The 25,727-nt window shown below is 57.0% G+C and overlaps 1 protein-coding gene across 3 annotated transcripts in view; it reads left to right on the forward strand.

Annotated features, from left to right (window-relative positions):
* The window catches only part of SFSWAP (splicing factor SWAP), a 69,023-nt gene extending 46,162 nt beyond the window's left edge, over window positions 1–22,861 (forward strand). For all 3 annotated transcript variants that reach the window (XM_049620699.1, XM_049620700.1, XM_049620701.1), the window contains 5 exons: window positions 4,345–4,610; window positions 11,085–11,210; window positions 21,231–21,395; window positions 22,354–22,426; window positions 22,569–22,861. In XM_049620699.1, the coding sequence (XP_049476656.1) occupies window positions 4,345–4,610; window positions 11,085–11,210; window positions 21,231–21,395; window positions 22,354–22,426; window positions 22,569–22,634 (696 nt within the window). In that variant the 3' untranslated portion in view covers window positions 22,635–22,861. The remainder of the gene's footprint in view (window positions 1–4,344; window positions 4,611–11,084; window positions 11,211–21,230; window positions 21,396–22,353; window positions 22,427–22,568) is intronic.
* Window positions 22,862–25,727: the final 2,866 nt, after the last annotated feature.

Raw genomic sequence — 25,727 nt, forward strand, 5'->3', positions numbered from 1 at the left:
CAGTTTTAGAGGACGCGATTCCGAGCCTGACATCTCGAGGCGTGTGTGGAATTGCCCCGTTTTATGGTTACTGTAGTGTCGTTTCACACGTGAGGCTTTATCTGGAGATGCGAGTTCGTCTGGTTTCGAGCAGTTCGTTGTGCCGCGGCAGGACGGGACTGGCTCGCTACTGAGCCGCTTAGCGGGCAGGTGCTTACTTCGCTGTGGTTCAGGGACTGAGCCGCCGCATTTCCCGGGTTACTGGAGGGGCGGGGCAGGGCAGGCGGTCTTGAAATTCTCTCCGTTTCTCACAGACACCACTCAGACCAGCCTGTGCACTGCCTCCCCCGTGGCGGCTTGCCCTCTGGTGCTTTTTGCTGGGGTGTTAACGTTCCACCCCCCACGAGACGGCTCCGCTGGCTTGGTGCTGCCCCGCGCACACCGGTGGGCACCCCTCCCGCAGCCCCATGCGCACCCGTGGGCACCCCTCGGCTGCTCGTTGGCTCATTGATTGCAGTGCGCAGGTCGGCCTGGCCGGGTGCCTTCTACAAGCAGAGCAGGGAGGTCGGGCCGAGGGGGAGGTGTGGCATCAAGAGGTACGTGAGCCAGGCGGTGGAGACTCTGGCTAACCCAGGAGCGGCAATCGCGTGCGAAGCCGTTACTTTCCAAGACACACGCTGTCCAGTACGGTGCGCGGTGGCCACTCGCCATCCGTGGTCATTTAAACGTAACCTAATAGGAATCAAATAAAATTCAGAATTCAGGTCCTTGACCGTGCTAGCCACATTTCAAGTGTTCAGTAGCCACACGTGGCTGACGGCTAACTGCAGGGGACAGTGCAGAGACGGCGTCCCTACCGCCGCAGCGGAGTGCGGACTAAACAGCTAGTTGTTTTATTGCGTGGCTGCTGTGGTTGCCCGTGTCAGAAACCTGCCCTGCTGCCCCCACGTGGCTTCAGCCGCAGCAGCAGGACGTAGTGAGGCTCACATTCTGAGTCGTGAGGGCAGCGATGCCCCGAGGATTCCTCTCCAGGCACATCCCCCCGCCGACCGGCTGTGTCCTCCTGCCGCGCCACCCACGGCCCGGGACCCCGCTCCACACTCCACGCTCACGTGGACGTTCTGGACGGCTCGGCCTGGGTCGTGTGCTTCTCCCTCAACCTGGCACGATGACCAAGGAGATGGAACGTTCTGGTCTGTCTCCTGCTCAAAGTGAGCCTCCTCCGGTATTCGTGATGGAGGGGGGAGGGGGGGCACAGAGGGCCGGCGCCCCCACAGTGTCTGCACGGCTACGAGAGCGGCTGCCAGGCTGCGGAGGAAGCCGGCATCCACTGCTCACGTTCTCCTGAAGGGGGTGGCCCGCTTGTCGGGGTCCCTGACACATGCCGACACAGAGCTTGCGCCCAGCACTTGCACCCTGGGACCCGCTGCTGGGCTGCAGGGACTGTGCGGGTGGTGTTTGTTACCCTTTTAGTCCTTCATTCTCAACTCTGATTACTGGGTTTCTGAATATTCTCTTGTTGGTACCTGTAAGCTGAGGTCATCACAGTGAATCCTCTCCACTCACTTGGGCAGAGGCCCCCATACTAAGGGTGAAGGATAATCGTTTTATTAGGATAAGTAGATCTCCTGACTTCGGCTCAGGTCACGATCTTGGGGTCTGTGAGTTCGAGCCCCGCGTCGGGCTCTGTGCTGCCAGCTCAGAGCCTGGAGCCTGTTTCAGATTCTGTGTCTTCCTCTCTCTCTGACCTTCCCCCATTCATGCTCTCTCTCTGTCTCAAAAAAATAAAAAAGGTTAAAAAAAAAGGTTAAAAAAAAAAAAAGAATAAGGTCTCCTGAGTCGATTACAAGGAATGTTGAAAATGTTGGCCTGATTACCTGTTGCACCGAAAGGAGCAGTAAACTTCAGGCACAGTGGGGTACCGCGATCACAGAGAAGAAGTAACGATGCTCAGAGGTAGGAGTTCTCGGGTCAGCAGTAGGAATATAAACAGAAACCCCGCCCGTGAGCTGCCGGGCACCCTCCCTGTGTCTTGGCGGCCTGGTGCCTGGTGACCGACAGGGCCACATGCTCCCACCCCTCCTTGGAGGGCAGCGCTGAGTGCTGCAGCTCTGTCCCCTGCGGAGGTCCCCCCCAGAGCAGGCTGCTGGCTCAGGCCGGAACGTCTGCCTCGGCTTCCCCGGGAGCCCCCTGCCCAGGCTCAGGAAGGACAGATTCTGGTTGTGGCCCCGCGCCCACTCGCCTGTCACACAGCCCTGCGTGCCATCCCAGGGTGCCGGCTGCCAGCTCCGTCCCTGGCTTCAGTCTTGCCCTTTGCACAACTTGTGTCCCTAATTTATCGGGAGTCTGAAAACACACCCCAAGCTGGTTTTCCCACTGCACAGCGGCAGAGTTGGCCACCAGCCGGCACACCCGGGGCCTGCCCGCAGCAGGACGCGGGGGCTGGGCAGAATCCCCTCATCCGGCCTCTAGAGCTGCCTGGCGTCCTGCACGGTTTCTTGCGTTCTCGGCTTGCAGTGCCGTTTATTCTGCCCAGCGCCAGAGCGGACGCGGGGGCTCTTAGACATGGAGGTGGTTTCCTGTCGGGTGTTGAGATGGGCTCCCTGAGCCAGCACAGGCCGAGCCTTACAGACATGCGGGCATCGCTGCCGCCTGGAAGGCGGGGAGTGAGGACCAGAGCGGGCAAAGCAAGGTCTGTGCCTTCCTCCCAGCGGCTCCCGGTTCCTGAGTTACTAGACGCGCAAGAACCCGCTTAGGCAGGGCGCTTTGGGAGCAGCGGGGGTCTCAAGCGTCTCGGGTTCTGCTCACCCAAGGCCAGGTGGGAGACAGAGCCGGGAATGGCCGAGGGGTGAGCGCGTCTCTTTGGATGAGTGCCTTGCATTTTCTCTTCAAGCCGAGGAAGCAGGATAGCTTTAGTAGGAAGCGCTGTCCTGGTCAGCCTTGTCCCCGCAGAGCACGGGGACGCAAGGAGAGGAAGGGAGCGGTCGCAGAGTTACACCGACCCTCCCTCCCGTTGGGCTGCAGCACGTGCCTGGCCTTGTTCCCAGAGTCTCCCACCCGGATCCGCAAGGCGCACGGTGACAAATCTCAGGGTGCAGGATTCTGTGCGTGTCTTGAGGTGTAGCGTTTAATGACTGCAGGTAAAGGTCATTCAGAGTGAACTGGAGAGTGACCCTGCTCGGGGACCACGGGTGGGCGGCCCCCGAGCGCCAGGACAATGGGAAAGGAAGGTTTCAGGGGTTCCAGTTTTGATGGGTATTTTTTTTTTTTATAAATTCGTTTCTTCATTTTGCAATTTGATGTGGACAAACTAATGTCAGTGGAAGTGGGATTGCCGTCTCGTGTTTAAAGGTTGAGCACTATTCCGCTGTCCAGATGCGCCACATGGAACCAGGACCCTGACGCCCGTTACAGAGTGCCGTGACATGGGGCCTTGGGCGTGCATCTTGCACACTCGGGTGGATGCTCTTTGGAAGAAATTCCTGGGGGTGGCATTACCCTGGGTGAGGCTCACAGCTGACGGATCGCCCACCTCCCGGTCTGTGTGCAGGTGTTCTTTGCAGTGGGGATTCTCTCTGCGTCGGTTCACTTGGATAAAGGCGTTTGTGGTGAACAGGAGTCTGTCGAGCGTAGTCCTGTGCCAACTCAGCACGTGAGGAGCCTGGCTTGTGCCCGGGGGGTTGGCTGGTTAACGATTGCCGTGTGAACTGCGTTCTCCCCGGGGTCACCGAGCCGTGACAGGCGTGCATCACCACACGTGTGCAAGGTCTCCGGCACGATGACTTCGCTTAGATGTGTTGCAGAACCGTGACCACAGTAGGTGTAGTCCATATCCATCAACTCACACAGATACAGGGTGGAAAGAAGGCAGGGTTTTTTCTTTTGACAGAGTTCTTTGAATCAAAGGGATGTCTCTTCATTCAGATCTTCTTTAAAAATTATTTTCAGACTGGTGTAGAGATTCATAAAAGCCTAATCATAACTGGAGGCTTAAGAATCTCTCTGTTGATGCAAAGTCACAATTATTTATGAGGGAACAAGTGCAGCTCTTTTCTTCGACAGTGTCCTTGGAGCCACGTTCCCTTCATCAGATCCATCACCGCCGGGTGGGGCTGGTGAACGACCATCTGGGGAGACCGTCGCTCATACGCTTGGTGTTTACAGAGCCACCATTTCCCTGGAGACACTGGGGTGCCGTTTTAGAGCCATAAAAAGGGACGTGGTCTTCTCTAGGAGATGTTAGTACATTATTGGTGTGAATAACGTGTGTGAATAATTTCAAGCCCAAGTTGAAACTTTATACATGTGCATTCACAAGTGTCTTGTTTTCCTTGTTAACATCTGGAGATTTTCTTTTGTTCCCAGGAAACCGGTACTGGGCCCTGTCCTCTACTGACCGGAGGCAGACCTCCGCCAACTTCAGACATCAAGCCCCCCGAAGGGGCCTCCAGCAAAAGTAAAGACCCCCCGAGAGAAGAAGAGAAAGAGAAGAAAAAGAAGAAGCACAAAAAGCGGTCTCGAACGAGATCCCGCTCCCCCAAGCACCACTCATCATCCAGATCCAGGCCTCGGTCCCGCTCAAAGGCCAAGCACTGTCTCCCCAGTGCCTACCGGACGGCGCGGCGCTCCAGGTGGGTGCGCAGGGCGCTCGTGGCACGGGTCTGCCGTGGGCGGTGGGTCCTCCGTCCCCAGAGTGGCAGGCCTGGCGGAGACGAGCGAGCGCGGACCTCGTGAGTGCTCGCGTGTGGATCAGCCTGCCAGCCCGCGTGACGTCTTTTCAAGATGCCTTTTGTTTAATTTGTACGGCTCATCGACTACTGACGGGTTTTTAAAAAATGGATTTATTTAAAGGTTAACGGGTCTTAGAGGCGGGCCCGGCACATCGGTTCCGTGTGTCAAAACTCACAGGGGTGGGGTCTTTTCTTTGAACGCGTGGACTCTCCTATGCTAACTCCTGTCGAGTGCATAAATGTAACGGAAGCGATCCGGCCCGCTTGGGCTGTGCGCAGCCCCTGCGTGTGCGTGCAAGGAGGGAGGCCCGGGCGTGCCCGTCCGCGTCTCAGCTGATTTGTGTCCAGACCTCCCGTCAAGAGGCACTGTTTAGCCAGAAGCCACCTTCACAAGGTGTTCGAGAAAGCATAAGATTTCAAGCCACGATACGAACACGACCCTTAACGAGTCACGGTATTTACTGTTTAGTACGGCCGGGGGTTTTTTTGGTCTTGTTTTCCGTTTTCCGTTTGTTTTTCAAGTGGTTTACAGGAGGTTTGGAAAGCAAACCTCTGGTTTTAAAACCTGCGTCTCACATTGCGATCTGTTGGCAAGTGTTGCTTGGACTTGGCTTGCTGTCTCTGGCCCGACGCTCGGGCTGGCAGGGTCTCGTTTGTCCGCTGTAACTGATGCCGGTTTTCCTTTCCAGGGAAATGATGGCTGCGCTGCTCTTTTGATGCTTAAAACGAAGTACGCTCGTGCACATTTGCCTCTGAATATATCCTAAAAACAACGTGCTTTCCCTATTTTTACTCACACCAGGCCTCAGAGGCTTGACGAGTATTTACACTTACTTATCAACAGTGAAATTGCACTTGCCTCCACGATAAATAATTTTGATCCTTGGTGTCTGCGATTTTAATAGTGCTCTAGAAGTTCCGTCATCATACACACACCCCAGACACGCACATTCATATAGGCACACGCACCACACACGCCCATGCAGATACCCAGACACCCACACACCTTGCCATTTTTCCATAAAACGAACAACTTCGCTGACGTGGTTTCTGTGTGTAGACGCCCCCAGGAATTTGTATGTATACAAAAGACATTTTAAGGTTTCTTTTTCGAGAGAGTTCTTCCTGACAAGCCGCCCTCCAAGCAGGAACGGAACGCGCCCAGTAAACTCCTGGCCGGCTGTCCTTCGCGGCAGGGCTCTGACGGTGGCACGTAACTGACTCCTCATCCCTGGTCTGGGGTCCTGTGTGTGCTCTCGGCGGCTGCGGGCCGTGCGCCGTCCAGGCTTTGCTGGCGCTAGCCTCCAGGGGCCCGAGCGCGCTTGGTGTTCTCGGCAGTGAGTTGTTGACATGTGGAAAATAGTGAAGTTGTAACCGAATATTGACGTTGCTAATGAGACGTCGTGATTTTTCCTTTAACTGTCTATCTTTTCAGGCAGGGTTACCCATTACAGACATCACGTCTGCGTAGGACCCGCCAGGCTTGCTTCTTAAGGCTGGCACACACTTGAATGGGCTGTTCCGTACAGACTCCTGCCAGCCCCAAGTGCTCTGTGTTCCCACTCGTGGTAGGCTGCTGCGGTTGAAACATTTTCTCTTACGTGTTACGTGACTGAAGTTTTACGTAAGATGTAGAAAGTCAAGGCTACAACGCCCTTTTCTAGCAGAAGTGATCTGTATGTTAACGCAGGGAACGTTTGCGGGCTGGGTCCAGGGACACATTCTGTCCGAGGTATAGGTGATTCTGGGTCCCCAGAGGTGACTCACTCATAGAAGAATCCTCAGTTTTGAAAACCAACACGTTGCTTCTCAGAAGGCACAGTCATTACAACAGCATGGTGTTTAGTGTCTTTTAAATCAACATTGATTAGAGGAGCCTGGGTGGCTCAGTCAGTTAAGAGTCTGACTTCCGCTCAGGTCATGATCTCACAGTTTGTGAGTTCAAGCCCCGTGTCGGGCTCTGTGCTGACAGCTCAGAGCCTGGAGCCTGCTTTGGATTCTGGGTCTCCCTCTCTCTCTGCCCTTTCTCTGCTCGTGCTGTCTCTCAAAAATAAATTTAAAAAAAAATGGTAAATCATAACTTACTGAAGTATGAGATTTTTCTTCTGTTTTTTATTTTTATATCACATTAGGTTCTCTGCCTTAAGTGGAATGAAGAAGTACTCATATGCTTTATTTATTGCCTAAAAATAAGATTCGGCTTTAATAGCTTAGGTATTTTTTTTGTTGGTAATTTTTTTTATTTTTTTTGTTTTGTTTTTTTAATTGATTTTTTCTTGTTAATTTACATCCAGGTTATTTAGCATATAGTGCAATAATGATTTCGGGAGTAGATTCCTTAGGGCCCCTTACCCATTTAGCCCTTCCCCGCCTCCCACAACCCTCCAGCAACCCTCTGCTTGTTCTCCATATTTAAGAGTCTCTTATGTTTTGTCCTCTCCCTGTTTTTATATTATTTTTGCTTCCCTTCCCTTATGTTCATCTGTTTTGTCTCTTAAATTTCTCGTGTGAGTGAAGTCATATGACATTTGTCTTTCTCTGACTAATTTCACTTAGCATAATACTCTCCATTTCCATCCACGTAGTTGCAAATGGCAAGATTTCATTCTTTTTGATTGCCGAGTAATACTCCATTGTATATATATACCACATCTTCTTTCTCCATTCATCCGTCGATGGACATTTGGGCTCTGTCCATACTTTGGCAGTTGTCAATAGTGCTGCTATAAACATGGGGAGGCATGTGTCCCTTCGAAACAGCACACCTGTATCCCGTGGATAAATGCCTAGTAGTGCAATTGCTGGGCTCTAGAGTAGTTCTATTTTTAGCTTTTTGAGGAACCTCCATACTGTTTTCCAGAGTGGCTGCACCAGCTTGCATTCCCACCAGCAGCGCCAAAGGGTTCCTCTTTCTCCCCATCCTCGCCAACATCTGTCGTTGCCTGAGTTGTTCATGTTAGCCATTCTGACGGGTGTGAGGTGGTACCTCATTGTGGCTTTGATTTGTATTTCCCAGATGATGAGTGACGAGCATTTTTTCATGTGTCGGTTGGCCATCTGGATGTCTCCTTTGGAGAAGTGTCTATTCGTGTCTTTTGCCTATTTCTTCACTGAATTATTTGGTTTTTGGGTGTTGTGTTTGATAAGTTCTTTGTAGATTTTGGATACTAACCCTTGATCTGATAATGTCGTTTGCAAACATCTTCTCCCATTCTGTCGGTTGCCTTTTAGTTTTGCTGATTGTTTCCTTCGCTGTGCAGAAGCTTTTTATCTTGATGAGGTCCCAGTAGTTCATTTTTGCTTTTGTTTCCCTTGCCTCTGGAGACGTGTTAAGTAAGAAGTTGCTGCAGCTGAGGTGAAAGAGGTTTTTGCCTGGTTTCTCCTCAAGGATTTTGATGGCTTCCTATTTTACATTTGGGTCTTTCATCCATTCTGAGTTTATTTTTGTGTCTGATGTAAGTGGTCCAGGTTCATTCTTCTGCATGTCCCTGTCCCGTTTTCCCAGCACCACTTGCTGAAGAGACTATCTTTGTTCCTTTTTTTTTTTTTTTTTAATTTTTTTTTAACGTTTATTTATTTTTGAGACAGAGAGAGACAGAGCATGAACGGGGGAGGGGCAGAGAGAGGGAGACACAGAATCGGAAGCAGGCTCCAGGGTCTGAGTCATCAGCCCAGAGCCCGACGCGGGGCTCGAACTCACGGACCGCGAGATCGTGACCTGAGCCGAAGTCGGACGCTTAACCGACTGAGCCACCCAGTTACCCCAAGACTCTCTTTATTCCATTGGATGTTCTTTCCCGCTTTGTCAAAGATGAGTTGGCCATACGTTTGTGGGTCCATTTCTGGGTTCTCTCTTCTGTTCCATTGATTGGAGTGTCTCTTCTTGTGCCAGTACCATACTGTCTTGATGATGACGGCTCTGTAATACAGCTTGAAGTCTGGGATTGTGATGCCTCCTGCTGTGGTTTTCTTTTTCAGGATTGCTTTGGCTAATTCGGGGTCTTTTCTGGTTCCGTACAAATTTTAGGTTGGTTCTAGCTGTGTGAAGAGTGCTGGTGTTACTTTGATAGGGATTGCAGGTATTTTTAAACTATAATCTTGTAAGTCTGAAATTAAGGTCGTCTTTAGAAGTTTTGATAAGATCACCTCTGGTGTTTGTTTTTGGTAAGTCAGTCTGTATGCGGCTTCTGAATGGGGGCTCCAGGCAGAGGTCTGTGCCTCGCCATTTCAAGGTATCGGGTGCTGGGTCCACACGGCTGCTCGCAGCCTCAGGGCTTCTGCTTGGGGAGGAGCTGGGGATGAGAACGACATTTTCTAAGTCACATTTAACATTGAAAACCAACTCTAGCCCGCCAAATTGGGGCCAAATTTGTAATTCCTTACCGTGTTCCCCGTGGTAAAGTGCAAAGCAGACCAGCGACGGTAATGAGTTTCACGTCCCGCCCCCGCATAAGGTACCCGTGGCTGACGCTGCGCGAGCTGGTGCCAGCCAGCCGTTGGCCGGCCGCTCCTTCCGAGGCGCAGACCCGGACCTAGCGGGCGCCCGCAGGCGGGGAGAAGCCCAGGGTGCTGCCCGGGCCGGTCCGTGCGGGCCCTGGTAGCGGGGCGGGCTGCCGTGGGGAGGAAGCAAGGTTTCGGGAGCAGGGTTTGCTCTGTCTCCGTGTGTGAGGCCCTGGTGATTGCCCCGGACACGGCGCCCGAGCTGCCCACGCGGGGTCTGCCTCCTGCACGTGTTGTGGTAGCCACGCGGCCCTCCTGCTGGACAGAATGAAAGCGTCAGCGCTTCTTTAGTTAAACTAAAATCCAAGTGTTACCTGATGGAGTGGACCGCCCCGGTGCCGGACGGGCCTCTTTCCCGGGTAACTTCAGGGCTGCCGGTGACGGCCACCAGATCCCAGTGGTCTGCGGCGTGGCCCTGTGTCAGCGCTCCGGGCTTGCGGGCAGTGCGCACTCCCTCGCTCTTCCTGAGTTTCGGGTCTGTTCTGGAGCCTTCCCCGGGGCTCTGGTGCCGCCCTGCCCGGCACCCCTCGTTCTGAAGGAGAAGCGTGTGTCTCCGTGTCGCGGTTCCCCGGCCTCCGCGGACGCGGTGCGCGCGGAGCCCAGGCCCGGGACTCTCGAGGGAAAACCTGGTAAAATGTCAGGGCGTCTGACTGACCTCCCCGTTGTAATTGTCACATACAGATCTTGGGAGGGGTCCGCAAAAAAAACCAACACTGTTTCGTGAGCTGGAGGTGAGCCCGAGCCCGTGACCGCTTACCTGGAGCGGGCTCATTGCGTGGCGGGTATTTTTCACGCACGGCTCAGGGTTTTCTCTGTGATGCCGGAGGGTGGGATGTGACGAGGAACTGATCTTTAGAACGACAGCGTGTGTTATTTGGGAGGTTTTAGTGCAATTAAATTGATTCTGTGTGGAATCCTTTATGGCAAAATCAAACCGCTCCTCATATTATTTTTGACTGGGTTGTCATAGAAACAGAACAAAAAGAAACGGGGTTTTTTGGTCCAGGTTTCTGCTCACCATACGTCTCCCTGAAACGGTAATTTCACTGAATGAACAAACACTAAAACAAGACTCCAAAACCCATCATCACGGGACCCCCCTCGGGGGGGCCTTGGCCCCCAGCGCGCGAGGGTCTCGTCGAGTGGCGAGCTGTCGCTGCCCGCGGGCCTGGCTGCCGTGTGCGGCCCGCGTCGCTGCACGGGCAGAGCGAGCGTCTCTCCAGGCACACAGAGAGGAAGAATAACATATTTTCACAGGTGGTTTTGCATCCGGAGAATCTCATAGACTTAGATCGTCCCACCCGAATCCCCACGAGAGGCGGCAGGTTCTGGATTGAGCTGCCACGGCCTGTCCTCGGTTCGCGCTGAGGGGCCGGACGGCCGTTGTGGACGGGAGACGGTTCCAGGCTCTAGTTTCGTGGCGCTCTGGCTTCTTCCCATTGCCAGCACTCAGGACACACAGAAACAACTCGCTTGGATTTCACTGCTGTTTTTACGTTTTTCTGATAGAGGTGTCAGTGAGCTGAAAATTGCTGAGGGAGGGAGGGTGCACAAAGGCCAGAGGAAGGCCGAGAAGCCGCAGGCCTGAGTCAGCCGTAAATCACCTGGTCCGATCTGGGGTCGGGGAGGATCGGGGCTGCTGACCGTGGGCACCCGCAGCACATACTCTGGCCGCGGGAGTGTTGCACGCTGGTTAAGTCCAGCACCGGTGTGACAGGTGTCCCGGACGGGGGAGCAGAGTCTGACTCCACCTCGGAGTCTGATCCGGTTCCACATCGGGAGAGTGGTAAGGCCGGGGGAGGGGGGCCCAGAAGGACAGATGGGGTGCTGGCCAGACAGACAGCAGAGCAAAACGCTTTGTCTTCCTCTGCCCAGGTCCCGGTCCCGGTCCCCTCGGAGAAGAGCGCACTCTCCTGAGAGACGGAGGGAAGAGAGGAGCGTCCCCACCGCCTACCGGATGAGTAACAGTCCGGGCGTCAGCCGGAAGCGGACCCGGTCCAGGTGGGGGTCTGTGAGCTCACAGAGTGTGTACAGGAAGTGTGCAGATGGGGCCCATGCTCGGAGGCGGCCCGGGGACACCCGGCAGCTGTCCCTCGGACACTGAGCCCTTCCGGTGTTCTCCTTACTCCAGGACTCCGAGCACAGGCGGCTCCGTCGTGCCGGGGTCCGGTGGCTGCTGGCACGCCCTGCACCGGCCCCCACATGTAGCCGCTGCGGGCCCCACACGCACCCTGCTGACAGGGAAGGGACTGTGGGGACACCGGACAAGGGAAGTGAGGGAATGCCTGCTGCCGCCCAGGTAGCAGGTGGCCGTGGGCCGGTGCTCCTGAGCGTCGACCCCTCAGCCACCACGCCTGGCCCCGGGGCCTCTGTCCCAACCAGCCAGCGTCCCCAGCTGCCCCTCCTGGGGAGGGACTCCAAGGCCCCACACGGAAAGCCCCTGCGTCCCTTGAAGGGCACGCCCAGGCCATCTGTGCCTCCCGTCCAGCCGGGGGGCTGCCCGCTGACCGCTTTGCGTCACTCAGCCTCTTTGTTTCCGTCCTCCCTGGAAGGGAGCGGCCTCACTGGCGTGTCCCTGTGTGGGAGTCTGCAGCCCCGGCTCCGCCAGCTGGGCGGGGAGCAGCACGCCCGACACGGAGGGGCCCAGAGGGGGCGGGGCAGGTTCCCTAACTGCTGCCGCGGGGGTGTGAGTCCAGACACGCGGGGTCCCTGAACCTCCCCGACCGCAGAGCCGAGTGGCAGGTGTCGAGAGCCCGGCGGTCACCTGCTCCCGCCCTTCTTGACGGCACCTGCAGCGGCCGCGGGTCCGAAACGACGTTTCTACCGGAAACCTGTCCCTGCCACGTGGCGGGTTACGTGACCGCTCCGTTCCCTGGTGAGACGTGATCTCTTGCCCTTCGGGCGGCAGTCAGCCGAGGAGCTGCAGGGCTCGCGGGGTTCGGCAGGCGGGCTCGGGCACGCCCGCTCTGTGCGCTTGCGGCTGCCGCTTCGTCCCGCCGGGAGCACCGGGGCGGCGTGGCGACAGTGGGAGGGCATTTTCGCGGGTGCTCCCTGAACGCACGGAATCCATCGTCCCCCTTGGGGGACGTAAAGGGCAAATAGAGGGTCTCAGGTTAATTCCTCGTAACAAAAGATCTCTCCTGGCAGGTGCTTTCTTGCTCTGCCCTCAGATTAACCTTCACGTTAAATGAGCGATCTCGGGAGAAGGCGCTGGTTTTATCCAGAATCCTGAGACCTCGTGTGCTCACTGCAGCTTTAATGAGTCGTACAGAACAAGTGAGGCTCAGCGCCCGGGCCCGACCCCAGGGGGTGGGAAGCCGTGCCTCGGGCCCCGCAGAGGGCATGATGTGCCCCGTGCCCCGGGCGTGTCAGCGCCACAGCTGGACGGCGTCCCCTCCAGCCTGTGCGCAGAGCAGCTGCGGGGCCGCTGCCGTGCATGGTGGCAGGTGGCCGATTCCCCACCGAGCCGGGGCTGCCTGAATCCCGTCCGGTCAGCCAGGCCCAGGGGGCGGTGCCGCCCCCACAGCTGAAGGGTGGCGGCTACAAGCTGATCACTGAGTGCCGCCTTCACTGACTCCTGGCTTTAAAATTTTAATTAAATTTTCAGTAGGCAGTCTTTTTTTTTTTTTTTTTTTTTTTTTTAGTTTATTTATTTTTGAGACGGAGAGAGAGAATCCCAAGCAGGCTCCACACTGTCAGCGCAGAGCCTGATGTGGGGCTCAAACTCAAACTGTGAGATCATGACCTGAGTTGAAACCGAGAGTTGGACGCTTAACTGACTGAGCCGCCGAGGCGTCCAGGTTTTTTAATAGATAGTCTTAAACTTCCTCCTTAAAAACCAAACAGCGGGGGCACCTGGGTGGCTCCATTGGTTGAGCATCTGACTCTTGATCTCTGCTCAGGTCATGATCTCCTGGTTTGTGAATTTGAGCCCCATGCAATGACAGGGAGGAGTCTGCTTGGGATTCTCTCTCTTTCCTCTCTCTGTTCCTCCGTCTCAAAACAAGTTTTATTAAAAAAAAAAAAAAAAGAAAGTACAATGAATATCCATATGCATGTAACTGCCAGCTCGATTCAGCAGGGCCCACGTTTTTCTTTTTCTTTTTTTTTTTTTTTTACGGTTTTTATTTTTTCTATTTTTTATTTTATTTTTTTTTCAATATATGAAGTTTATTGTCAAATTGGTTTCCATACAACACCCAGTGCTCATCCCAAAAGGTGCCCTCCTCAATACCCATCACCCGCCCTCCCCTCCCTCCCACCCCCCATCAACCCTCAGTTTGTTCTCGGTTTTTAACAGTCTCTTATGCTTTGGCTCTCTCCCACTCTAACCTCTTTTTTTTTTTTTCTTCCCCTCCCCCATGGGTTTCTGTTATGTTTCTCAGGATCCACATAAGAGTGAAACCATATGGGATCTGTCTTTCTCTGTCTGGCTTATTTCACTCAGCATCACACTCTCCAGTTCCATCCACGTTGCTACAAAGGGCCATATTTCGTTCTTTCTCATTGCCACGTAGTACTCCATCGTGTATATAAACCACAATTTCTTTATCCATTCATCAGTTGATGGACATTTGGGCTCTTTCCATAATTTGGCTATTGTTGAGAGTGCTGCTATAAACATTGGGGTACAAGTGCCCCTATGCATCAGCACTCCTGTATCCCTTGGGTAAATTCCTAGCAGTGCTATTGCTGGGTCATAGGGTAGGTCTATTTTTAATTTTCTGAGGAACCTCCACACCGCTTTCCAGAGCGGCTGCACCAATTTGCATTCCCACCAACAGTGCAAGAGGGTTCCCGTTTCTCCACATCCTCTCCAGCATCTATAGTCCCCTGATTTCTTCATTTTGGCCACTCTGACTGGCGTGAGGTGGTATCTGAGTGTGGTTTTGATTTGTATTTCCCTGATAAGGAGCGACGTTGAACATCTTTTCATGTGCCTGTTGGCCATCCGGATGTCTTCTTTAGAGAAGTGTCTATTCATGTTTTCTGCCCATTTCTTCACTGGGTTATTTGTTTTTCGGGTGTGGAGTTTGATGAGCTCTTTATAGATTTTGGATACTAGCCCTTTGTCCGATGTGTCATTTGCAAATATCTTTTCCCATTCCGTTGGTTGCCTTTTAGTTTTGTTGGTTGTTTCCTTTGCTGTGCAGAAGCTTTTTATAGGGCCCACGTTTTTCTGTGTGGCTGTCCCCCTCCCGCCTCCCCCCTCCTTTGCGTGTATTCTGTGACAACTCCAGGGCCAACCGTACTGTGGAGGGTTGGACTTGTCTTACTGTGTCCTCGTGGCGGGGTCCGTGGTGAACATTTTGGCAAGAGCGCTACACAGGTGGTGTGGGACTTCCGTGCGCATCACACCCCGCTGTCACATCCCCAGTGATGGCTGTCGGATGGCTTGGTCGAGGCTGTGTGCCCCACGCAGGGGGTCGTGAGTGGGTAAGGTGGCGGGCCCCTGCAGGCGACCTGGCGGTGGCAGTGTGACAGCACAGACGTCCCACTGATAGCCACTCTCCTCTCACTGGCCTCGGCATCCCCGGTGCGGAGTTGGTTCTGACATCGGTGATGGCAAAACGCTGGCTTTCGGATTCCGTCTTTCCTTCTCTAAAGAAGGCACACACACCCTTAGTTTCGGTGCCACTGTGGTCTTTGGGGCTCGGGGTTTGCTTTTCCGTCTGTTGTGCACTAATCCGTTGCCAGGACTAATGGACGGTGACACCATCTCACATTTGGCCCCGCGGTTCTCCAAGCACTTTGTTGCTTTTTGGCACAAGGTACTCCGGGCTTAGCTGGTGCTTTCCCTGCCCCAGCACCGGGGTCGGCTGTTCGTCCGAGGAACCCCGGTTCCTGTTACTGAGTGTTTGGACGTTAGGATACGGTTGCGTTGAATTTTTTGAAGAGTACAAATCATGGGAGTATTTGGCCACGTTGTATCACAGAGCTTCTCAGCAGGACGCCCAGTGTTTTGTTACAGCAAATAGTCCGTGATTCGTCGATTCGTCAGGGGTTTTGCCGTTGAACTCCTCGTGCTCAGCACACCCGTGGGTGTCGAGTGGGGGGAGTGCCCCGCCGTTACAGGCTCCAGTGCACCAAGCGTCACCGGTCCACGGCAGACTTTGGCATCGAAGGGTGCGTGTCTTCATTCCCTGGAGCAGCCACCGGAAAGAAAAAGGAGCTAAAACCCAACAGAGGACATAAAACAGAACCTTCAAAAATGACTTGACTGAAAAGAAAGCAGGAAGTGGGCGAGGGCAGGAAAACTGCACGTGGACGGCGGAAACGGGAGGGTCATCGGGTCAGCGTCGCCCTCACGGATGCAGGGCGACTGGACACCAGCTACGAGGCAGAAGCCTTAGGCTCTGCTGGAGACAACGCCTCGTGCTAGGCCGCTGACAGGGGCGCCTTCGGTGTGCACGTAGGTCGGTCACCGAGAGACGGGGAGAGGCACCCGCCGGTCCGGCTGCTGGGGCACACGCCTCTTGATCTCGGGGTGGCGAGCCCCTCGTGGGGTGTAGAGATGTCTTGATGGGGACAGGTGCACGTGCGGCGCTGTGAGCAGAAGGGCCCCGCGGCCGCGCTGACGGCAGGTGCCAGAGGAGCGCCAGGCTCGCGAGGACGTGGCTTCCAACGTGGGCGCTGAGACTGAGCGGAAGCAGAAGCTGAGGCACCCGGGGGCCAAGTAGACCACAGCGTGGATCTAGAAACTGTAAACGGTCACCCGACTGGCTCGTGCAGTGTGCTGTTAGTCCTTGAAGACTCCGACGGCAGAGTGTGTCGTGTGTTTCCTCAGCACGTGGCAGCAAGTGTGGAACTCTTTACAAAGATACGTGGAGGGCGCCTGGGTGGCTCAGTCAGTTAAGCGTCTGACTCTTGATTTTGGCTCGGGTCATGCACTTGTGGTTCTTGGGATCAAGCCCCGTGTTGGGCTCTGTGCTGATGGTGTGGAGCCTGCTAGGGATTCATTCTCTCTCTCTCTCTCTCTCTCTCTCTCTCTCTCTCTCTCTGTCTCTCTCTCTCTCTGTCTCCCTGCCCCTGCCCCTCTCCCCACTCGCACACACATGCTCTCAAAATAAACTTAAAAATCTGGAAGATCCCCAAGTATTGGGAAGTTAACACCTTTCTAAATTACCCATAGGTCAAAGACAAAATCACAAGAGAAGGTAGGAAATGTTTTAAAACGAAGGCAGTGAACGTGCAGCCACATCTTTAACGTGCAGGTGTGCGTAGAAGGAAGTCGGTAGCGTTAAATGTTTGTGTCAGAAAAGAAGGAAGGTCTAAAAATAACGATCTAATGTTTTCTAGAAACTAGAAAGCACTAGTTTAGCTAGTGCTAAAAAAGAAAGCACTAGAAAAAGAACGAATTAAACCTAAAGGAGGTGGAAGCAAGGAAGTGATAAAGGGGAGATCAGAAATCAAGAAAATGAAAACTAATAATTTCAAATTCGTGTGGAACTGTGAAGAGCCTGGATAGCCCAAGCGGGTCCTGAGAAGGAGAAGCAAAGCGGGAGGCCTCAGTCCCAGATGCCAAGTCCCATGAGAGCAGCAGTGATCCAAGCAGAACAGACCAGAAAACCCGGAAATGGACCCGCAGTTACATGGTCAACTCACCTTCAACAAAGCCGGAGAGAGTATCCAGTGGGAAAAAGACGTCTCTTCTGCAAGCGGGGTTGAAGAAAAGGGACAGCAACATGCACAATGAACCCGGACTGCGTTCTTACACTGTGCACGAAAATAAACTCAGAACGTATGGAAGGGGCGCCCGGGGGGGCTCAGTCTGTTAAGCATCTGGCTCTTGATTTCGGCTCAGGTCATGATCTCACGATTGAGCCCCACGTCAGGCTCTGCACTGACAGTGTGGAGCCTGCTAGGGATTGTCTCTCTCCCTACCTCTCTCCCTCCCTCCTTCCCTCTCTCTCCCCCTTCCTCCCTCCCTCCCTCCCTCTCTCTCCCTCTCTCTCTCCACCCCCCCTCTTTCTCTCACTCAAAATAAATTTTAAAAAATGGATGAAAGACCTAAATGTGAGACAGGAAGGTATAAAAATCCTAGAAGAGAGGGGCGCCTGGGTGGCTCAGTCAGTTGAGCGTCCGGCTTTGGCTCAGGTCATGATCTCATAGCTCATGAGTTCAAGCCCCAAGTCAGGCTCTGTGCTGACAGCTCAGAGCCTGGAGCCTGCTTCTGCTTCTGTGTCTCCCTCTCTCTCTGCCCCTAACCCACTCGCATTCTGTGTCTGTCTCTCTCAAAAATAAATAAACATTAAAAAAAATTTTTGTTTAAATCCTAGAGGAGAGAATAGATAGAAAACCTCATTGACATCAAGTACAGCCATTTCTTTCTAGACACGTCTCCGGAGGCAAGGGAAACAAAAGCACAAATGAACTACTGGGACCTCATCGATATAAAAAGCTTCTGCACGGCGAAGGAAACAATCAGCAAAACTAAAAGGCAGCCTATGGAATGGGGGAAGATATTTGCAAACGACATAGCGAATAAAGGGTTAGTATCCAAAATCTACAAGGCACTTACCAAACTCAATTCCCCCAAAAACAAATAATCCAATTTAAAAATGGGCAGAAGACACGAACAGACGTTTCTCCAAAGAAGACATGTGGGTGGCCAGCAGACACAAGAAAAGATGTTGGGGCGCCTGGGGAGCTCAGTCAGAGTGTCCGACCCTGCTCGGGTCATGATCTCACGGTTTGTGAGACTGAGCCCTGGGTCGGACTCCTTGCTGGGTGTGGAGCCTGCTTGGGATTCTCTGTCTCTTTCTCTCTCAAAGGAGAAGAAAAAGAAAAACCCACTAATTCAGAGAGATACGTGCACCCTCTGCTCGTAGCAGCAGCAGCAGCAGCAGCCAGGCTGTGGCAGGAGCCCACGTGTCCGTCCGTCGGTGAACGAGTAACGATGTGTGTGCACACAGTGGGGTGTCACTCTTCTACGAGAGTAAAATCTTGCCGTTCGCTCGGATGTCCCTCGTGTGGGATGTACAAAACGAGGCAAGTGGGCAGACACACAGACCCTGAATACAGAGAACAGACCGATGGTGGCCGGCCGAGCGGGAGGGGGACAGGCTTCAGGTCGTGGGAGGAGGAGGAGGCGTAGGGAGTACAGCCCGTGGCGGCTCTGTCGGTGACCAACAGCGGCTGCCGTCGTGAGCACCGCGTCACGTGGGTCCCGTCACCGCGGCCTGGAGCCGATGTAGCTGTGCCATCTGTACTTTGGTTTTGTTAAGGAAGAGGCAGGGGGAGAAACGGGGAAAGAGACTGGGGGCAAAACCGAAGAGATGGTTCTTTGACAATGATCAGGAAATTGGTAAAGCTTTAGATTGATCAAGAGTGAAAACCTACGGACAATAAAAGAATAATGAGGAAATATATATTTTTCTAGTTGACTTGACAACGTAGATGAAATGGACAAATTTCTTGAAACATCCAAGCGGCCACCATGACAGCAAAAAGAAATAGAAAATCTAAGTAATTCTGCCAAAGAATTTATTTGTAATTTAAAACCACAGAACTACAGGCCCAGACGGCTTTCATCATTAAATTCTAACAAACGTTCAGGGAAGAAGAGATATGCCAGTTTAGAGACGGTCTTGGCAACACGGAACGTTTCGCTCACCTCGTGAGGCACCACGGCCGTGGCTCCTGAAGAGGCGTGTGTGTGGTGTATGTGGGCAGGGTCGCATATGCGCAGGGCGAGGGAGGGTGAATGGGGACAGGGACATGTGTGGCAAGGGTGTGTGTGGACAGGGGCGCGGGTGGTAGGCGACATCATTCGCGTCTCTTCTCCCCGCTGACGGACCCACTGCGCCCCGTCAGGACTCCACGGACATCTCGCAGGGACTGGCGAGCGACCGGATGCCCGGTCCGTGCGGAAACGGGGGACCCGGAGCGGCCACCACAGTCTCTCAAAAGGACAGGGTTGGAGGGCGTCTGCTGCCCTTTCCAGACCCGCCAGGAGGCCTCCAAGGAAAACCGGGAGCCATAGCCTTACAACGACAGGGGAGCCACGGCAGCCCGTGAGGAGAGGAGAGGCAGCCTGTGCCGGCCCTGAGCACGCGGAGGCCCCCGGAGGCAGGGAGCGGTGAACGTGACCTCGCTGGGGTTAAAAACCTCACTCTCAAGTCGGGGCTGAGGGCGCAAAGAGGCACCCACAGGCCAGGAGACACTCGCACAGCGCCACCCCCGACGAAGGGGGCAGGTGACGTGAAGGACGTTCCATAAACGCAGGCTGAAGCCGCTGCCCCTGGCGTGGCCGCTGCGTGTGGCCCTCCGGACGCTCGCTCGCCATAGACACCTGCCCACGAGAGCAGCTCCACTTGTGATCGCCCAGAGCGGCAACGGCCCGGGTGAGCGTCCACGGGAGAGAGTGGCGGCATGGCAGTGGGCCCTGCATGGTGCTGCGGCAGCGGCCAGAACAACAGCCAGTCTGTGGGCGGCACGGATTGGGCAGGGGCCCCCGGACTCGGAAGAGCCACGCTGTGATTCCACTGGTGTGTGTTTTCATCGAGGGGACGTAGATCAGAGCAGGGGTCCCCTCTGTGGGTGGGAAAGGGGGCCCGGTGACTGGAGGCAGCAGGGAGGGAACTTTCTAGAACGGTGGCTCCTGATGCCGAGAGGAGTCTGTGCGTCATGACGCCCACACCTTGCAGAACGCCGCCAGCGGCGCTAAGACCGTCGTGTGTCTCTGGATGAAAAGCGCACCTCACGTTTTCTAAAAAGAAGGGATTCTGTCATTCCTCAAGCAGGTGCTCTGGAAGTTTCGTCCGCGACATCACGCAGTTGTCAGACTGAGCCTGACTCACGGACAGGGATCGCCAGCCTGCCTCTCGTCGGCCCCTGAGCGCGGCCACGGAAACCGATCCGACTGGGGGCTTAAACCATCGTGGGCGACTGCCACGTGCTGCCACATAGGTCATCATCTCTGCTGCTTCCTCTGAGGTCCTAGCGCACGCGTGCAGGCATAAACACCGCACAGAACTTCTGCAAGTTCAGAAAATAGGCGTGCTGGGTGGCTTCTGTGTGTGCCTGTCCAGTTGTGGACACCCTCGTCCTTGCTGGCGCGTGAGGCCGCCTGCCCGAGGCCCTGACCCACCGGGGACCCCGACTCCGCAGCCAAGCGTGAGTCACTGCACCTCTGGCTTTTTGCGACGACAGCACCGTGGGGGCCAGGCGGGTGGGCACGTGGGCGGGCCGTGAGGCATCCCCAGGTGGGCAAGGGCCCACGAGCCGCTCTGTGCTCCAGAGCACAGACCTGGGACACCTTACACAGTGAAGACAACACAGGTTCCACGTTTCCTGAGATCCCTTCATCCGTGAGGCCCAGATGGGCACATGTGACAGTGTCATGACCACACTTTCCATACACGGTTCTCAAGCACGTTCTCCACCACCCGCCAGCCACCCGTCGCTCACGTGTGGCCGGGCAGAGTTTCCAAACAGCCAGCGACCCCCCTTTCTGGAGGAACCAAAGGCAAGAGAGCAGGGACGCTCGGTGCCTGTCCAGACCACAGGCTGCTCTGACCTCCCGCACGTGCTCTCTTCCTCAGTGTGTTTTGGGGAGTGGGCGGGAGGCCGGTGGGGGCTGGGGGGGCGGGTGGGGAACAGGACGGTTCGGAGGGGTGGTGGGGACAGGGATGGGCTCTGCCGTCACAGGAAGCTCAGGGCAGAGAGAAGGAGCGCTTTTGTGCGCGCGGTACCCGGCTTAGAGAATCCCCCGTTTCTTGCTAGAAGTTCTCCAGTCGGCGTGACTGGATAAGCAGCGTGAGCGGCACCGGGTCGCTCTCCGTGGGTGTCCTACGTGCCGAGTGCTGGCCTCTGGACACGGGGTGGGGACAGACCGCCTCCGGACAGGGTGGCCTGCGTTCCCTCCTGGGTGGCCTTTGCTGCATCTGTCTGTCGGGAGTCAAACAGAATGCTCAGCGCTTCGAAAAGGAGTTCGCCCGTGTGGACGAGTCCCTTGGAAAACACTCGAAACTCCTCCAGAGCCTCGGGTGTCTTTGTCTGAACCTGCTTTCCCTACAGGAGCCCCCACGAGAAGAAGAAGAAGAGGCACTCGCGGTCACGGACCGAGTCCAAGGCCGGGTCCCAGTCGGCGTCCCCGAGCAAGCAGTCCGCACGCCGGCACACGGCCCACTCGGCCAGCATCTCTCCCGTGGAGAGTCGGGGCTCCAGCCTGGAGCGCTCCAGGTAACCCCACGGACCCCTGCCCGTCGCCCGGACGGCGAGTGGGAGGCGGGCGCGGGAAGCGGTCAGAGCTGGGGCCAGGCCTCGGGAGCACCCGTCCGGGAGTCCCTGAGCGGCCTGCTCCTCCGTGGCTCTCCCCGACGTCAGAGACGAGAGCGGGCGTGGGGCGGGCGGGCCACCTTCCTCCGATGTGGAGGACGTCCCACGGTCAGCTCCGCTGGGAAAGCCTGTCTTCGCGTGAGGGCAGCCGTTCTGAAGCCGCCCGACAACGGTGCCCTTGTTCTCACCGGCACCCACTGGGGAGCCCAGCGTGATCGGTGGGGCAGCTGGGCACGGGGGTCCACGGTGTCCCGGCCCCAAAGGCCACCTGTCGCACCACTCGCTCCAAGCCCCAGAAGTCGGGGGGGGGGGGGGAACCGTCACTCCCGACGGAACAGGCCAGGTGATCTCAGAGGTTGTGGCTGTCACGTGGGTGGCCCCGTCGGCAGCACGGGCGTGGGTGTCCCTGTGGCCGTGGCCGTCGGGAGGCGTTTGCCAGACCCGCCAGCTGCCCGTGCACCCAGCGCCTGGGGAGGGGTCGCTCAGGAGGAGGGTCGCAGGCCCTGCGCCGCGGGCCCACAGCCCCCGGGCGGTCACTCAGAACCAAGACGGGAAGGAGCGCTGGCCCGGCCGCCGCCGGCTGTGTGGGAGGTGGCGTCACGCCCCAGCGGCCCCAGCGTGGACCGGGCTTCCGGCGCTCCCGTCCGGCCCTGCCGTTCGCTGCGTGCGCCTCACGGAACGTGCGTGGAAAATGTTTCCTGAGTTAGCTTGCACTTTGTAAAATATTTCAAACGTCTGTAGCCTGAGACCTAAAAGCAAAGTGTGTATTTATGACGATGACGTGTCTTTTAAAGACACTAGTAGCGAATATGGTAAAATGCTTAATTTTGAAGCCTCTGACCTTTCTGTGTGTTCGCATTAGGGGCGTTTCTCAGGAAAAAGACGGCCAGATCTCCTCAGCAATTGTTTCCTCCGTGCAGAGCAAAATAACTCAGGTAACGGCCGCCGGCTCCCTCCCTCCCTCCCCCGCCCCGTCCCGAGGGGCCCCTGACCCCGCGGCCCGCGGGAGCCCACTCAAGTCGGTCTCCCAGCCCCGCACGGCAAGCCATCCAGACCCCTGTGTGTCTCCCCGTGCAGGACCTCATGGCCAAAGTGAGGGCGATGCTGGCGGCTTCGAAGAACATGCAGACCAGCGCCTCCTGAGGCCGGGGCTGCGGAGAGCCAGCGAGCGCACAGACCCGTCCGCACGCCGTCCGTGCTCCCCCGGGACGCCCCGGGCCGTCGGCGGTTTTTGTAAATTAATTTTTGATGACATTTTCAGTTTAAGATTTTTGACCAGCAGTCTCTTACCTGTATATTTGTAAATAATATCATGTTTCTGTGAAAATGTATTATCAAATAAAATGGGAGGAAAACACCTTTTCTAGCTAGCGACTGTGGGGCGGTTTCTTCCTTGTTTAGCCTGTGAGTTTGTTTTTACCCTTTGCCACCAGGCTCCTGGTGGGTGGTTCGCGTTGCGGCCCTCGTCTGCGTCCCCGCCCGGGCCCCCCCTTGGCCCGGCCCCTGGGGACCTCTGGACGGTCGACTGGCGTCGGCCTCGGGGATGAGACACGGACCTGCTGCCCTGCCTGGGGTCGCAAGCCAGATCACACGAGAGAGGCCGGTCCCGGGCCGGGCTTGACTCGCCACACCGAAAGGACTCGCCGCCCGGCCGAGGTCCAAGCTTCAGAGCGGTGCTGCCGGCGCCCTGCCCACAGCCTGGGCCCGGCCAGACGGAGAAGTGGAACTTGCCGGTTTTCCTTCTTCCGAAGTGGGCTCCTTCCCGGCAGCTGCTGCACCAGACGGTGGGGAAGACCTAGCGGGGGGGGGGGGGGGGGGGCGGCTGTGTGCGGGCAGGCGTGGGGGAGGCGGGCGCCGCAGCGGGCTGGACCCCGCCACCGTGTGTCCTTCCTGTGTGGCCAGCTTCGTGCCGCGCCCTGTGCTCTGTGGTCCGTGTCGGCCTTTGAGACGCCCCTGCGGCTCCAAGGACCTGCCCGGCCCTGCTGGTCTCCCCCCCACTGGGCCACGTGGGGACTCAGCCTGTGGCCCCCGATGGCGGGCGGGCGGCCGCGTGCGGCACCCTCACGCAGGCGTTACGTCCCTGGCCGTGGAAGGGCGGGTCACGGCTTCGATTTCGACGCGAGCGCCTGCCCGCCATCCAGAAAGCCTCCGCCAAACCATCGAGACCCTCCTGCGCCCTCCCCGGGCAGCGCGACCTCAGATGCCCGTCGCTGCTGCGTCGTTTCTGCGCTTCGGGTGACCTGGAACGGCGGCTCCGATGTTGGCGCGTCCGTTCGGCCAGCCCCTTGGCCGGCTGTTACCCCCCTTGCGTCTTACCTGTTCGTCTTACCTGTCCACACAGTCCCCTCAGCCCTTTGGGCGTGATTCATCTTTAAGTAATTTTCTTCCAATTCGTCCTTATCTTTGGTTCTGGTTTTCACGTGCAAACACGGCTGTTGCCTGTGGCCGTTCGCTTCTTCCCGGGGCCTCCGGCAGGGCCCGTGCGAGGCGCCGGGAGGCCCGCCTCAACCCTCCTCACTTGTTTGCGTCGTTGGCGTGCAGGGTGCCATTTCCACTCGCGGGAGTCAGAAACCAGAGTCACAGCAGGGAGGTGACCCCCGGGGGTGGGGGTAGCCTCACGGCCAGGTGGGCACAGCTTTGCACACCGCGCCCCGGAGAGCCCACCCAGACAGCCACGTGGCGTGGGTTGTGTGCTTGGGGGACCGTCCCACGCGGGGAAGTGGGAGGACCACGCAGCGTGGCTTCCCGTCCCGTGGGCTCCGCCTTGGTCCGGGGAGGCGCGCGCTCGGGCTGCACAGACGGACGGGGACCCGTGCCGAGCTGGCCCACCGCGTGTCCTGCCACAAGTCCTGGGCGACGGGACAGGCTTCGGGGCGAACGCGCGACCCCTGCCGTCCTCAGGAGACACAGCCAGTGCGCCGGGCCCAGAGCTTTCCCCCTGCACAGATTCTCCCGCGGCTCCTGGATGCGCCAGTAACAATGTTCTCCGCAGCGACTTCCCACCTGCTCGCCCACCGGCTCCTGAGCCTCGTGGCGCTCGCTCGGCCGCGCTGGTTCCCCACGTGACCTGCACGCTTCCGGGGCCGACCCCCGGCCGCCCCGCCAGGTTCCCGGGTGAGGGCCCTTCGCCGAACCCGCGGCCCCCGCTGTCAGGTTGCACCTGCCGTTTGGTCACGTGGTTACGTATGCTCTCGTGGGGGCGCCGGGGTGGCTCGGGTGGCTAAGCCCTCCACTCAGGTTGCGATTTCACAGGTCGTGATCTCACAGTCGTGGGATTGGGCCCCGTGTCAGCTTCTCCCAACTGTCAGGGTTCGAGCTCCGGCCGCAGCTTTCAGCGGGCACGGCGCACGCGGTCTCCGGGAGGTTGCAGACGGAGCCAGCAGGACAGGCCAGTCCCACAGGACATCAGGTGCCACTGCCCAGAGAAGGTGCGCGGGAGGCCGCCTCCGAGAACAGTTGACCCGCCCCGAGACCGCACACCCGGGGCGGGAGCCGGCGTCCACGCAGCAGGCTGGGCGCCACCCCCGGACGGCCTTCCCGAGGTCCAGGAAACCGGAAGTTCTCCCGGCTTCTCCGCCTTCCCGGGGCTTGCCGGTCGGACGGCCTGCACCGTCTCTCTGTCATAAACGCCGTCGGGGCCAGTGTGGGGCGTGCTTCGCAGAGAGGGGCCAGGGGGCATCTGTATGGAGATGACATGGGGACAGCGACCTGGGGGAATGAGGCAGGGCAGTGCTCACTGGGCCCTGGGCTGCCATGCAGAGGTCCTGAGGCAGGAGTGTGAGTGAGGGAAGAAGGCGGAGGTGGGGGGCTCATGTTAGAGGAAAGGGTGGGATTGGGGGGTCTGGGCAGGACCTGCAGACCCCGCGAGGAGCTGGAATCGTGTCCCCAGTGCAACAGGAGGCCCTGTCAGTATCCACGTGGGGAAGGTGGCCCGCTTCCTACCCACGTGGGGAAGGTGGCCCGGCTGCAACCTAGGGAACAGCCTGTAGGAAGGCAGGGTGTGTGCAGAGGCAGGTGGCAGGCGGGTCGCCATGCTGGGCGGCCATCCCAAACCACAGGAGCCCATCCTCGGTGCCGTGTGCCGTGGCCTCGGGGCCGGGGTGGCGCTCTGAGGGAGACCCAGGCTGGTGGCTGCGTGCGGTCCACGCGGACCCGCCAGGACGGTCTCATCTCAAGAGGACTTAGCTGCCCCGCCTGCAGCAGCCCTCTCCCCAGATGAGCTGCCTCTCGGGTTTG

The sequence above is a fragment of the Panthera uncia genome (assembly GCF_023721935.1).
Source record: "Panthera uncia isolate 11264 chromosome D3 unlocalized genomic scaffold, Puncia_PCG_1.0 HiC_scaffold_9, whole genome shotgun sequence".
Taxonomy (NCBI): domain Eukaryota; kingdom Metazoa; phylum Chordata; class Mammalia; order Carnivora; family Felidae; genus Panthera; species Panthera uncia.